At 41.2% G+C, this 15321-nt stretch overlaps 1 protein-coding gene and 1 non-coding gene across 2 annotated transcripts; one reads left to right on the top strand and one right to left on the bottom strand.

Moving 5' to 3' along the window:
* Positions 1-258: 258 nt before the first annotated feature.
* On the bottom strand, positions 259-371 carry trnal-caa (transfer RNA leucine (anticodon CAA)). The gene is made up of 2 exons: positions 334-371; positions 259-304 (listed from the first exon to the last, which is right to left on the bottom strand). It is a non-coding gene; the product is annotated as a tRNA-Leu (tRNA).
* An 8316-nt stretch (positions 372-8687) lies between these two features.
* LOC148812415 (uncharacterized) lies at positions 8688-14992 on the top strand. Its single transcript, XM_088908628.1, has 2 exons — positions 8688-9305; positions 11818-14992. Exons 1-2 carry the CDS (start codon positions 8918-8920, stop codon positions 13728-13730), a joined length of 2301 nt encoding a protein of 766 aa, XP_088764754.1. The 5' UTR covers positions 8688-8917; the 3' UTR covers positions 13731-14992.
* Positions 14993-15321: the final 329 nt, after the last annotated feature.

Raw genomic sequence — 15321 nt, 5'->3', positions numbered from 1 at the left:
GGGGAATGCTGTGGCACATGAAGCCGTTTGTTAGTCTGTTGTGAGGGGCGGAATGCAAATCGAGTTGGTGAATAGAAAATGAAACAGGAGTCACTTCTTGAGCTACGAATTCCAAAAAGTATGAAAACCTGTGCATTTTAACAGTGCAGAATACTCACAAATTGCACTGAGTTGCTTGCTTTCTTCTGCTGCTTTTATATTTCAGTCATTCACTGTCAGCTAGCACTGGAACAATTCAAGAGAGGTAGAAACAGAAGCTGTCAGGAGTGGGATTTGAACCCACGCCTCCATTTGGAGACCAGAATACCCAAGCCAGCTGGAAAGACACACGTCCTTGAGTCTGGCGCCTTAGACCACTCAGCCACCCTGACAAGCGAGAGCAAGTGGTGTGCTGAATGCACCAGTAGTTGACTAAACTGAGTTTCTTCCCTGAAATGATTTGCTTGCGAAGAGCCAAGTTGCCTTGAATGTATCTTGGAAATCAAATATACGGATGGATTGTTATTCGGTTGTGAGTTTTGAGGGGCGTATTATAAATTGAGTTGGTGAAAAGGCGCTTTTTGTTAGTCTGTCGGGAGGCTGCACAAGGTGTTTAGAGGGAGAACTTCTAAAAGGCAGGCTCCATAGGTAATGATCACATTTTCTTGCATGCTAATCAAAAGAAATATTAAGAAACTTTTTCCGATACCAGTTTTTTACAAAAGTAAAGGCACACGGCACATGTGTGCCACATCACGTCCGAGTTTAGTGACAACTACCTCAGAGATTGTAAGCTGGGTAGTTTCAGATTAGATCACTTTTTTTATCAAAGGTTCAAGCAAACCCGAATACTTTTGCAAGAGACATTTCAGAATCCCAGTCAAATCCAGTACGATTGCTGGATCCTTCGAATTCGACTGAACTATAGCACAGATCTGCAGTCCACCATTAGAATACTGTGGGTGTGTTGTATAAGCCATACCGCCCAAAATAGTTCTAAAACAGGAGATGCATCCTCGTTTAGGAATGTGGTATAAAGTGAAATGGTCTGGGAAGAGTCCTACGTTTGAACAGTTCAAAATAGACGTAAAGGGGTATTTACGGACTCTTTCGAAATGTAAGAACAAGCTGTGCGGACCTTATCTTTATTTACCTTGTGTAATAGTTTTTCATAAAGTGTAATTGTATTATAGCATTATTATAGCATTATAGCTGACGATTTTCTTGATACGTTATATGTGCTCTTGTTTGTATTGTTCGTAGTTTTGTTGTTCAAATAAAACATAAAAGACACAACTTTCCGGATGCGGCTGCTGTAAAAATAAAATGACATCAAGGGCGCTGTACGCAGAGGTGTGAAGCCTGTTTCATAGAAGAACTATATCCAGAGGTGTTAAAGAAGGTGAGATGTCACTACGAGAATGGCAGCATCTCAAAAAAAGCAGGTGCAGTTCGTTACACAGTCGTAATGCTACTAAGTCGGACCAGAAGAGCGAAAGCCATCTGGCTTTCTCTGAGCAAGTAATGTGACAAAGAGACACAGTACAGTGGTAACTGTGGCTGAACAGTGGAAAGCACTGGATTAAGGCTCCAGCCCCTTCAGGGGCTTGGGTTTGAATCTCACCTTGTTAGGTGCTTCTGCTGAGACCCCTTCCAACTGACTTCAAAAGGGAGGGAGCTGCTTTTTGGCAGTCTCTCGAGAAACTAAGCAAAGTGTTTAAAGATACTTTGTCAGCTTGACATCAAGGCAGAAAAGAAAAACTTTCTTGCGTCCACTCAAACCAAATGCGGTTTGCCACCTTTTGCGTTATGCAGGGAATGACGTCTACCGAGATTACTTTTGAGTCAATGCAAATCGTAGTGTGCCCTCCATTTTAATGTTGGTTGTGCTGGCGTGCTGCTTCTGTCTGTGAAACTTTATGCAATCAAGGCATTTAATGTTTTTTTTTGAATAATTGGAAAAAAAAGTACTATTTTTTTTCTTAAATATTGATGGTTTAAAAACTTATTTAATGTGAAACGGTCATTGTGATTGTAAAATGGTCAAAATGTTAGTGAAGAAATCAGTAATGTGAGGAAAGGTGAATTGTGGGAGCCTCTTGACTCCCCGTGTCGTGCTGTGTTTCTCTCTCTTTCTACTTGGAGTGGTGCCATCGCTTCTGGATAAAGTCTGTCTTGGGTCATTCCGGACAAGTCAGGTATGACTGTGCTTCACCACAAGAAGAGACACCTCACTTGCGAGGATCCCAACAGTATATTTCCCCTTTCAGAGCCCATGGGAGTGAATTTCATACACAATTAAAAAAGCCTAATTTTATTTAGAGGCTTCAGACACTTTTTTAATTAAAAAAGTGACCTGAAACGCCTTAGCTTTCAGGTTTGCTAGAACCTGTAATAATAAAGTGGTCTCAAACTTTCATTGTCTGATGTAGCTGTCTCTAAAGTTGGACATGATGTTTTGGAGATGCTGAGAAGAACTCAACTACATGGTGAGAAGTCTGGGTTCAGCACCAGCAGATGGTGAAGAACTCTTAGCTGACCCCAACCCAATTTGAACTCACAACTTTCAGAGATAGAATCAGCTACACTACCACTGTGCCACACCCTATAGTCTTCTTTAGCTCCCCAAAGGAGAAAAATCAGTGTCCCAAAAAAAGTGCTTCCCAAAATTTCTTTAACAGAAAGGAAAATTTAGACAGGCTTCCATTTCTGCATTAAGAACTGTTTGTGCTGTCCTGTAATTGAGGAAATATACCACCTAAATCAGCAAAGAGTTCTAAGTTTGAATAGTTCTAAATAGAAGAAGAACTAAACAGAAGAACTTTATCCAGAGGTGTTTAAGAATTTGAGATCTCACCATGAGAGGGGAAGCATCTCAGAAAAAGCAGGTGCAGTCGGTTCCATAGTCATAACGCCACTGTCGGACAAGAGCAAAAGCCACCCGGCTTCCTCCGGGGAAGTAATGAGACAAAGAGACAAGACACAGTGGTTAGTGTGGCTGAGTGGTCTAAGGTGCTGGATTAAGGCTCCAGTCTCGTTGGAGGTGTGTGTTTGAATCCCACTGCTGCTAAGAGTTCTTGTGTTACAACCACCAAGTGGAGCAATGTGCTAAAAGCTACTTTATCAGCTTAACATCAAAGCAGAGAGAAAAAAGTGTTTCTTCTTCTCAACACAAATTCTTGTTTCCACCTTCAGCAGGGAAGTTTGTCTACCAAGATCACTTTTGAGTCAGTGCAAATCACAGTGCGCCCTCAATTTTAATGTCGGTTGTGCTCCTTTTATCTATGAAACGTTAATGTTCTGCATTTTCAAGTCGAGTCATCCTCAGGGGTAGAGCTGATTAAGTCTTTCCGCATAGCGCTCCATCAGAAATAACTTGTCTAAGTTCAAAAGAGATTGTGGGTTTCACTTCAAGCAATCACAAAGCATACCTCACTATGTCAGATCTAAATGGGGAATTTGTTGGTTACAAAGCTGAACGTTTTTCCATGTTCTGCTAGAGTATCCACTGGCTTGCCTTTATCAGCTGTCTTGGAAAGATAAGCTGTGCTTCGTCTCAGGAAAAATCATCAGTAATTTTATTCTGTGCGTATGGCCGTTATTTAAAGTATATAAAAATCACGAGTTCATAGATTTATCCAAATATCAACAGCACCTTGTAAACCTGTCATAAGAATTCCTTCAATCCAATAGTTTCACTCCAGGGAAAAGGCAGGGAAACATAGGGAATTCTTATTTAAAGACAACATCCGTATTGGATTGCATGTAAGCAGGCACCACTCAGAATTCCTAATATGATTTTGAATTCAGTTTTGCAGTGCTTTAGTGCTTTACTACTTTCAGAGAGTCCTTTATTGACCTTGCTGAAGCAGAGAAGCGACATAATCACAATTGTGACCAGTTTTTCTGCTGTTTCTGGTTAATAATGATTATTATTTTGTATTTTGATTAGTATTTTTCATAGCGTTCTTCCTCAGCTTTTAAGATTTTTGGTGAGCAAGAACCACTGAGAACGAGTCTGAATCAATCAAGAACACATATGGTACTGCTGTCCTGTGTACAACTGCTTCGTCCTAATTGAGCTTTTCAGCGTTGAAGAAGACGTTTCCAATTTCGATTGCTGGTTTTAGAGGATGTGCTACAAGATCACAGATTCATTTGAAAAGATTTGGAGATGCATTGGCTGGGATTCAAACCTGGCTTAATTGCATGAAGGCACCTATACTCAGCAACGTGAGGAAAGGAGAGGGGGCCAGAGGTAGTGTGGCTGAATGGTCTAATATGCTGGATTTTAGGCTCCACTTTCTCAGGCGTGTGGGTTTAAATCCCATTACTGCCCAATGTTTTAAGACCTTACTTCCTGTGATTTGTAATATGGTCAGTAAAAGCACTTTATGTGAGTATCTCTTATGTTAGCGCTCCAAGTCACTTACTGCTCCACAGGTCCCGGGTTCAATCCCTGGCATCTCCAGGTGTTTTATATTACTATACTCACATCGCAATCTTCTGTTGAGTGAGAACTCTTTGCTCGTGTTCATAGAGAGCCAGGTTTACCTTTTGAATCTCACCCGGGATTTCCTGAGAGATCATTCAGCGAGTGAGTCCTCCCTCTGGACTCCGCACTGAGACGAAAGCTTCACGAATTCCTCACTGCGTGTCCTGTACTGTTACAGGTGGTCCAGCGTAAATGTGCAGCACAGTGACATGAACACCTTGAACTTTTTCTGTATGTGAAGGAAAATGCAAAAGAGCATGAAAAATATTAATCGTTTAAAATATCCATGGTACAACTCGAGCAAAAAGTGAAGCACAAAACAACGACTTTCGATGATTACAAGAGATTCAAGAAACACAACCGTCTGCAGATGGGTTCAGATCCTGAACGCTTAAGTCAAAAGAACAAAAGCGAAGTAAACTCTCTTCATTGTCTTATAGTTTATGAAATAAAACAATTTCTTACTTTCTTAATAATTTCTTACTGTTGATAGACGATTTATTGAATTTTAACAGATTCACAATTACAAACATTTGGGTTAAACTGTAATTCACATACTCTAACGAAGAGAAACGTTAGTGTCTTTCGGTGTGTGAGCCCATTTCTCAAAAAATAAAAAAATAGGTTATATAAACTGAATTGTTCTACTTTCTAGGCTTGCATAGTCTTATTCATATTTCAGTTAAATCTTTTCTTCTGTAGTAATTTCAGTTGATATTATATTAATCCTGATTTACAATTTTTGGATATGGTTCATCTTAAATAATTTGTAATTAGTTTCAGTTTTGGAAAATCGCGCCCAGAAGCTACTAAAACTGGTAATGTTTGCATAATGTGTAATGTAATAGTAGCATTTGGGGTGGAAAACAAAGAGTATTTCTTGGTATGAATCCCAAAACTTCATAGGCAGCGTTCTAGGACTTTTTGCTTCAGATAAAGCTGTCAATACATCATAGATTTCTACTCCATCAATATCAGCAGTGTTATCACTACCGAACGCTAAATATAGATCCTGGCAATACTTTGTGAGATCTTCGAAAGAAAATCCAAAATTCTACTGAAGCAATCAATTTATACGTTTCTTTTCGATCGAGAAGAGGATCATTCCTCTCAAAACTCAAAACATGCCTGTCTTTTCTTTTTTTCAAAGACAAATGGATTATTGAGGTGTAAAGATGGGTTCAAAAACCAAAATCATCTGCTATTGCTGCTGTTTCTTTGATAGTTTCTTCAAATCCTTCAACTGATCATTGATATCAAAGAATAATATCATACAATTGTCGCCGTGCATCCTCAGCTAAAATGTTTTAAAAAGTGCGACAAAAGTACAAAATAACAACATTTATGGTTACTTCTATATTAAAATGAAGGTAAATATACCAAGATGTTAAAATACAATTGTACAGTGCTAACCTAATAATGCCTGTGAAGTTTTCCAACAAATTTGAACTGTAATTCTGAAATATTATATCTGAGAATGCAAAGAGAGTACAAAGATCAAATTCAATCAGTGAAAATACAACAGTAGTTCACTAAACTAAGTTTCTTCCCTGAAATGATTTGTTTGCGAAGCACCAAGCACCCTTGAATGGATGGCGGAAATCAAATATACAGATGGATTGAGAGTGTGCTTTCCAACTTTTGTGTAACATTTTCTTTTGATAAGGCAGAGTTGTCTTCACAATCTGGATTTTATTAAAAGGAGTGACATCAGTGTAAAACAGCTTTCCTTCTTGGGGAACAACGGTTGTGTTCCATATTTCTTATTATTTTAGTTTCAAGATCGCAATTTAGTGTGAAACATAAAAGCCAGCTGGAAAATCTGTTACACGTCATTTACAATGGCCTTTTAACTAATAGCCCGTGCAGGGATCAAACCCCAGCTGTTGGTATGAGTTTCGTAAGGCTCTGCAACATGCAGATGAGAAACTAACCTCTGCTTCTTCATTATATACACAGTGAGCTATATTTGCAAGCTTACTGCCCCGTACAGGCTCTGTATTTGATTGTGGTACAAGACTGCCCGTGGAGAAATGAAGTGAGGAGGGTGTGTTCATTAAAAGGCTCAGCGTCCATGGGAGGGCTCAAACCACCACCCTTTTGGTTAACACCCGAGCCACAAAGACTCATGTACAGCTTAACACGTCTCGGTCTCAGTGCAAGTGATACACTCCGTAAACGTTTCGGAGATTCATTTGTTTTTAAAGGAAAATCACCAACAGCGGCCAAGATTTATTGGAGTTTTTTCATTCTATACTGCGATTTCTGAAGGGTACCCTGTGAAAATACGAGTTTTGACAAGAAGGGATGGACATATAAGGTCAGAAGGCTGGGGAACTGGACCTTATGGTGAAGGCTGCAGGTTCAGCAGCAGAACCTGTTCAGTATCAGTTGACTCCCATGTACTTAAAACACTCAACTTCCGGATTTAGAGTCAGACGTGCTACCGTTGCACCATGGGGTCCTTAATGAAAAAAAAAAAACAATCAGTGTTCCTGGATCTGTTGTCGAGAACAACACCTGCTCAAGAGCTGCGCAGCAAGAATAAAATGTGGTCTGGGAAGAAGAGACTCTCTTTGGAAGAGCGGCGCTCCTCACAGGAGGAAAAAAAAATTCGCGACGCTGATGGGGGCTTAAAAGTAACTGTTTGGCTTGACCTCGTGGCGCAACGGAAGCGCGTCTGACTTCACATCAAAAGGCTGCATGTTCAAATCACGTCAAGGTTTTTCAGGTTCTGCTTGTGCTGAACACGGAATTCACACCATGCAGTTGAGTTCTATCTGTACACCACATAGATGATCTGAACAAAATAGAGTAATACAGATCACGCATTTAGTAGCTCACGCAGCGAATACCCTTGAATACAAGAGAAAAGGCACGGTTCACATCTGCGAATCATCACCTCTGTCTTTAGAGACAGCTACATCAGATCTCAGTTTCAGATCTCCTTTATTATAGAGTAAAACAAACCTGAAAGTTGGAGATTTTAAGGACACTTTGTTTTATTAAACAGTGTCTTAAACCTGAAAATGTAATTTGAAAAAAAAACCGCTATTGGAGATTAGCTGGTGCCTTTTGTAACAATTTGCTATTTCATGCTGGAAAACAAAGGAAACAGACCCAACGTTCGCTTTCAGGTGCAGTTCATTACATAATCTATTACTGAAGAGCCTGATTAAAATTTACACGAACCAGCTAGAAGTCGAACCTACAATCTTAAGATCCGAAATCAGATTTATTTATTAAAACTCTAGTATATCACATAACCTGAATTCCCCCATAGTGTGCTCAGCGCCGCTACTAGTAATACACCGCCCCGTCTAAAATTCAAAGTGAGAAACGTGTTTTCTGAATTTTTATGAGTTTTAAAATATAATCTCTTTAAATCAGACAAAGGGTTTATTTTTCGCACTGAAATTCCGATTGATTGAGAATTCAAAGAAAGACTGTTTTCTTCCACAATACCGTGAAATTATCACATCCACCAGACTCTCCAAGTTCTCCAGACCTTGCTGGGTGAGCATTTGCTCCTTTAAATAAGGTTAAGTACTGTATCGTGTTAAATCATTTATTTTCAACACAACAGTTCCTGGTGCACGTTTTCTCTATGAAAAAAGACATTTTTCCCCTTGCACGATTTCTCGTTTTTTTATCAAAGCGTACAGAAAGAAGATAAAAGTAGAAACAGTGTCGCAAAAGAACACTGTCGCTGTTGGGATATGTCAAACGCATTGAACATGAAAAATGCTTGATAAAAGCCATTTTCTCTTCGTTTCTCAGTGTCAGGGCTGCTACAGTACATCAGGAAAATAAAGTATATGCTCAGTAGAGGGGTTGTCATATTTTGTCTGTTAATCAAACATAAACAACAATTATGGAATATGGACAAATTCAAACAATTTGTGAAATATGAAATAGAAATCTTGCTTATCAGTGCATAAGAAATATTGCCAGTTGGCAAGAAACGACAGCATTGTTTTTCTTTAACCAAAAACCTGCATAGGGAGATCAAAATCCACTTGAGACGTTTTCGTTGGGGAGGAGGGTCGTGGAAGGGCAAAAAAATAAATCTGTTCCGTTACGAACGGCGAAGGTCGCGCTAGGAGGTGCAGAGAAGTTTATATCCGGCTAAAGAAACTCATCTTTCTCAGCTCCGCTTCTCTATTGTTTTGAAGCTGCGGCTGCGCTAACGAATGACGTCATTATACTGCGCGACTCTGCATGTACTTCAACCACGTGTGGGTGACTGAATAATTTTCTTTAAAGAAAGTTGTTGTTTTTCTTTAAAATAACTTCAGGTTCTGAATACGTAACGTCTTGACGACTGTGTTTATGCTTGAACAGAGCACAGCCCTGACAACAGGATCTGTGAAGAATAAAAAATAAGTTGTTCTGTTTAAACTCCGGAAGTCAGCCTTTGTTTCTGACCGACTCTGAAGAAGGATGGCGGAGTGCTTGTTAAATCTGCAAACCCAGCTTGACTCTTTCATGCACGTTTTGCTCAAATCGATCGTGTATGAAGTGTCAGAAGTTTTTGGAAACAGGATGTGTGATTCGGAGGACGAGTTTCAAGACAAACTCCGCAGCGTCTCCCAGATCCTGGTGAGACGGGCCGTGTTTAAAATCACACAGTGTGTGGAGGACAGTGTCGGGAGTGAAATGGCGCAACTGAAGAAGGAAAACGAGAGCCTGAAGTGGAGATTGCAGCTGAGGGAGAAGGAGTCGGGAGCAGGAGGAGATCAGGAACAGACAGTTCGTGTTGGACACACGCTTCCCTGTGAAGTCTCTGCAGAAATAAAAGAAGAAATGGATACGGAACTGCAGCTCTCAGGTCAGTGAGGTGACTTGTATGAAGTCAGTATGTGTGTTTGAAACCAGTGTCTATAACTTCCTCACTGGTGAGATTTTTTAAATAACAAACTTTATTTTAAAGAAAACATCTCGTAAGAGTAAACATTCTCGTTATCTAACAAACTATCAAACTGTCATCAAAAACCTTTCTTCACTGGTGAGAATATAGTGCAGAGATGCAGAGTGAAAAAGTGGGAAAGACTTGTGTGATGTAGCAACGGGATTCTTTACTGGAAACTGAACTGTTTTGTCCGGTTACGGTGCTGAAAACACCTCGTTCACATTCAACAATTGTTCCACTGAATCAATTTGTAATCCAACGTCATTATGAAACAACATTTATAAATATTGTATTTACGTTGTATTGGTCTAGATTTTATATGTATACTAATGATTGTGTATATAAAAATTATTTCAATTGGTTTAAGTATTACCGTCCTCCACGGTCTCTGTCTGTATTAACTCCTCTGGAATATTAATCCAGTGTGTCTGTATTAACCTCTCTCTCTAAGTGCATTGTTTATGTACTGTATTGTGCAGTAAGTATGTGTGAATCAACCCCTCTCTCTCTCAGTGCAGTGTTAATATACCGGAGTGTCCAGTCAGTGTGTCTGTATTAACCCCTCTCTCAGTACTGTGTTAATGTACTGTAGTGTTCAGTCAGCATGTCTCTATTAACACCTCTCTCTCAGTGCAGTTTTAATGTAATGTTATGCCCAATCACTGTCTGTATTTACCCCTCTGTCTTAGTGTAGTGTTAATGTACTGTAGTGTGCAAGCAGTTTGTCTGTTAACCCACCTCTCTCTCTCAATGCATTGATTATGGCTGTAGTGTACAGTCATTGTCTGTATTAACCCCTCTCTTTCAGTATAGTGTTAATGCTCTGTAGTGTCCAGTCAGTCTGTCTGTGTTCACCCCTCTCTCTTAGTGCAGTGTTCATGTGCCCTCTCTCTCAGTGCAGTGTTAATGTACTGTTATGTCCAATCAGTGTCTGTATTTACCCCTCTGTCTCAGTGTAGTGTTAATGTACTGTAGTGTGCAGTCAATGTGTCTGTTAACCCACCTCTCTCTCTCGGTGCAGTGGTAATGTGCTGAAGTGTCCAGTCAGTGTCTGTATTAACCCCTCTCTCTCAGTATAGTGTTAATGCTCTGTAGTGTCCAGTTAGTCAGTGTGTCTGTATTAACCCCTTTCTCTGATTGCAGTGTTAATGTTCTGTGGTGTCCAGTCAGTCTGTATTGATCCCTCTCTCTCAGTGCACTGTTAATGTAAATGTAATGTGATTGTGTTATTATTACAGTAGACTTACTTTTTACATGGTAGTTAGGTTTCTGACAAAGCTAAATCAGAACACCCCCTTATACCCACATATTCCGCTATATTTAAACAACCCAAATTGATTGTGAGTGTACTTGTACGCGTGTGTGTAGTTTAAAGCTTTTTAGATCACATGGCCTCAGCTATCACTACTATGCTGATGATACTCAAATATACATCCATACCAAACCTGACGCTGATGTGTCTGTCTCTATTCTATTTAGTTGCATCTCCCATATAAAATCTTGAATGACTCAAAATGTCCTTCATCTTAACTGTGACAAGACTGAAGTCATGCTTATTGGCACCACCCATCAACTTTGTAAAACCAATGTGTAACCCTTGGTCTGTAGATGGTCTGTACTTGAGCTTCAGTGTAAATTGAAAAACTTGGGGATGATATTTGACGTTTGACCCATATGTGCAGCATGTTGTCAAAACATCTTTCATTCACTTCAAAAATATTGCTCCACTACGCCCTGTGTTATCACTAACTGTGGCTGAAAAGAGTTGTCTAATCTTGAATAGACTACTGTAACGCTCTACTCTGTGGGGACTCTAAATCCACATTGAACAAACTTCAGTATGTCCAAAATTCAGTAGCCAGAATCCTGACTAGGTCTAGTCACATTACTCCTATACTGGAGTCCTTGCACTGGCTTCCTGTCAAGTTGCATGTCGCCTTAACAATCCTCCTGCTCACCTATAAGGCTCTCCATGGCTTGGCACCTCAGTACCTGTCTGGGTTATCATCCTACTCCCCACCTCACAACCTTCGCTCTTCTAATTGTGTTCTCCTAATTGTGTCCCCGAGTCCGTCTACAATCAGTGGGTGACATGGCCTTCTCCTGTTATGCCCCCAAGCTCTGGAACTCTCTCCCCAAGGATATCAGAGAGTCACCTTCTCTAAACTCCTTCAAATCCAGACTCAAAACCTTCTTCTTTAGAAGACCCTTCATTGAACTATTCTTTACCCCTGTGCTCCTACTGTATTTAGTACCACCATCTACTGTCTCCTCTAACTGTGTGTTCTCATCATGCTTATTTTGTGTATTTTTTGTTGTTGGCACTCGGTAAAATGCTTTGAGAAGCCACCTTTAAAGGCGCTATATAAAATAACTTTTTTTTTATTATTATTATTATTATTATAAAGATTTTGTCTTGTTCTGTTTACAGGCTCAGAGGCCAGTGCTCTCTCTGAGGCTGGGGAAAGGGCTCCTCTTGAAGAGAAGCACAGTGAGGAGGAGTGGGGCTCCAGTCTGATGCAGGAGACAGAGCTCACTGCTCCAGAAGGGAAAAAGACTCTCAGTGAGCAGCACACAGAGAGCAGACAGATTGTTGAGGTTCTGGACTCTGTGTCCATGATGAAGATGGAGTCTGAGAGTGAGACACCTGGGCTCTTAGTATGTGATGATTTTACAGAGAAGATGAATAATCTGGACTCGAACAATATTACACAAGGTTGTAATGAACTGGGCTGTGTCTCTGTACAAGAGCACAGTGAAGAACTGGATGTCTTTAATCTTACAGAGCAGGACATGGAGCCCCAGTTGATTGACTGTGCAGAGCAGCAGACTGATGTACCTGGTGAAGAGAACATTGTTGAGATACAGCACCGAGAGGAGAGTCAGTACAGGGAGGAGCAACAGCAGCTCCTACAGGGCTTGATAATTAGGCCTTGTTCTGTTCAAGTGGAGAGACTGTCATTGCACAGTCTCAAACAATCATGTAATCCCTTAGCATCTGATGACTTTACACACTGGTTTAATAATCTGGTTACTGAGAAAATTGTTGAAAGTTTTAATGAACTGGAGAGTGTGTCTGTTCTTGGGCAAAGAGAGGAACAACTGAATGAACTGGGCGGTTTTAGTCTCAGAGAGCTGGAGAAGGAGCCCCAGATGATTCACACTGCTGAGCAGAACACTGAGGGACATAATAATGAAGAAAACAAATCTCACTTTCATCACACAGAGCAAGACCATTCCATGGAGCATTTGCAGAATAAGAGACCACAGGACGATCAGGGGATGAGGAAGAATCACTCAAGGCCTTGCTCAGATGGAGTGGACAAACTGCCATTATGGCACAGGGAGGAGCAGCGTTTCTGTCAGTCTAGCATTTCAAAACCCTATCAGCACCTTCACACAGGAGAGAGACCATTCAGCTGCAGTCAGTGTGGGAAGAGTTTTAGTCGGTCAAGTAACTTAAAAACCCACCAGCGCATTCACACAGGAGAGAGACCGTTCAGCTGCAGTCAGTGTGGGAAGAGGTTTAGTCAGTCACATGACTTAAAAACCCACCAGCACATTCACACAGGAGAGAGACCATTCAGCTGCAGTCAGTGTGGTAAGAGTTTTAGTTGGTCAGGAAGCTTAATAGCCCACCAGCGCATTCACACAGGAGAGAAACCATTCAGCTGCAGTCAGTGTGGGAAGAGTTTTAGTCAGTCAAGTAACTTAAAAACCCACCAGCACATTCACAGAGGAGAGAGACCATTCAGCTGCAGTCAGTGTGGGAAGAGTTTTAGTCGGTCAGGAAGCTTAATAGCCCACCAGCGCATTCACACAGGAGAGAGACCATTCAGCTGCAGTCAGTGTGGGAAGAGTTTTAGTCGGTCAGGAAGCTTAATAGCCCACCAGCGCATTCACACAGGAGAGAGACCATTCAGTTGCAGTCAGTGTGGGGAGAGTTTTAGTCATTTACAACTTTTAAAACGACATCAGCACATTCACACAGGAAAGAGACCATTCAGCTGCAGTCAATGTGGGAAGAGTTATAGTCAGTCAAGTAGCTTAATAGTCCACCAGCGCATTCACACAGGAGAGAGACCATTCAGCTGCAGTCAGTGTGGGAAGAGTTTTAGTCAGAAAAACCACTTACATTCACACCAGCGCATTCACACAGGAGAGAGACTCTTCAGCTGTAGTCAGTGTGGGAAGAGTTTTAGTCACTCGCACCTCTTAAAACGACATCAGCGCATTCACACAGGAGAGAGACCATTCAGCTGCAGTCAGTGTGAGAAGAGTTTTAGTCAGTCAAGTGACTTTAAAACCCACCAGCGCACTCACACAGGAGAGAGACCATTGTAGCAACAAGGTTTATTAAAATACAAGAATTAAGTTTGCTGCTCCCTTGCCAGTCCCTCTCTCCTTCACCTCAGTGGTGCTTGATACAGAGTCCATTCAATCTGGTTCACAATTAAGGTGTTTTTCTAGCCGATAGAGTGTCCTGCTAAGGAACAGCTCCCAAAAGCTGGTACACATCAACCACCTTAACAAATGTCATTTCTAGTGACTAAAAGTCTGAGATTCCAAGGGAAAATGTCATTCAAAGTTGGTTTATGACCCTAAGGTCAGAGTGCATTATTACTCATCATCAGCCAATCAGGAACTGGTAGGGCAGGTTAACCCCACGTGGGTCTCTGATCCCCATGAAACTTTCAACCAATGAGCGACCTGCAGTTCCTCCAGGTAAAAACAGGCAACAAAGAGCCCCTGGGCCGGCTGGACACCTCTCGAGCACAGTTCCCAAGAGCAGGACATTCTCGCAGTGTGCCTGCTGGACTTTTAGCCTTGGAGCACCTCCTGAACATCCTCCGACTCGGTCCGGACCACCACGTAACGGCCACTGTGTCCGAGTGGCAGGACTTTCCTTTGTTCTAAGAGTCGAGGGCGAAAGTTGCCAGCACGTAACCAAAGGATCCACCCGAAGTTAGCATCAGCAGCAAGCCTCATGAACAGGTCGGAACTGTGGACAGCTGAATAAGAATTCAGGACTAGCGCTTCATCAGGAACAAACCGGTCTTCATCCTGACCTGCTGGGACCCGCAGTCACTTTTCCTCCTGTGCACAAACTTTGCTAGTTTCAGCCAACACTAACTAGCTGGTCTTCAGAGAGCCCACTGCTTGAGCATTGCAGGAATCTCTCCCACGATGTCGCAAGCTGCACTGAGCACTGCCTGGCACAGAGCCAGAGAGTGCCGATTGGACACAGGAACAGCCTGCCACTGCTTCTTTGTGTCCACGGGAGATCTGAATTCCCACAGATTGGATGAGTATTCAACATTCTGCATTACTGCTCGAGAATTCAATTGTTATCCCAACCAGTTGATATCAATTTAATTACTATGAGTGATGTACTTGTTTTGAGTATCTAGTGTAGAAGTTGTTATCCAAGTTCATTTAAGAAACGATCTAAATGAATGATATACTGAATGTATGTCCTCTTGGTATCTGTAACTCTTCGTGATTAAATATATACCTTCTGTATATAGTCTGCTAATCCTCACGATAAGATCTGTTATGTTTATATGCACATTTTGTGTATTAATAAATGTATCCTCATGTATTAGTACCCGTGTGTGTGCGTTGTTCGAGTTATCCCGCAAGGCTGGATTCTAATACCATCAAAAGAATCATTTTGTGACTTACTGCTACAATTAATAATTGTCCCAGTAAATGCCCAAACCCCTACATTACTGGTGCCTCTTGAGAGCATACTTCAGGTGTTACCCCAGTGTCCTGGCCAAATTTCTCATTGGCCCTTAATTATAATAATAATAATAATAATAATAATTGCTTACACTTATATAGCACTTTTCTGGACACTCCACTCAAAGCGCTTTGCAGGTAATGAGGACTCCCCTCCACCACTTGGATGCCATAGTGCGCCAGAACGCTC

Source organism: Atractosteus spatula, assembly GCF_055471065.1.
Source record: "Atractosteus spatula isolate fAtrSpa1 chromosome 10 unlocalized genomic scaffold, fAtrSpa1.hap1 SUPER_10_unloc_3, whole genome shotgun sequence".
NCBI lineage: Eukaryota > Metazoa > Chordata > Actinopteri > Semionotiformes > Lepisosteidae > Atractosteus > Atractosteus spatula.
The sequence above is the reverse complement of the archived record's forward strand: the minus strand, read 5'-3'. Positions and strand labels throughout refer to the sequence as shown.

Bases quoted from the DNA above. Each gene is read 5' to 3' on its own strand.
- LOC148812415 (XM_088908628.1), top strand. From the start codon at position 8,918: ATGGCGGAGTGCTTGTTAAATCTGCAAACCCAGCTTGACTCTTTCATG. The intron at 9,306-11,817 runs GTCAGTGAGGTG...TTCTGTTTACAG, and splicing joins TACGGAACTGCAGCTCTCAG to GCTCAGAGGCCAGTGCTCTC.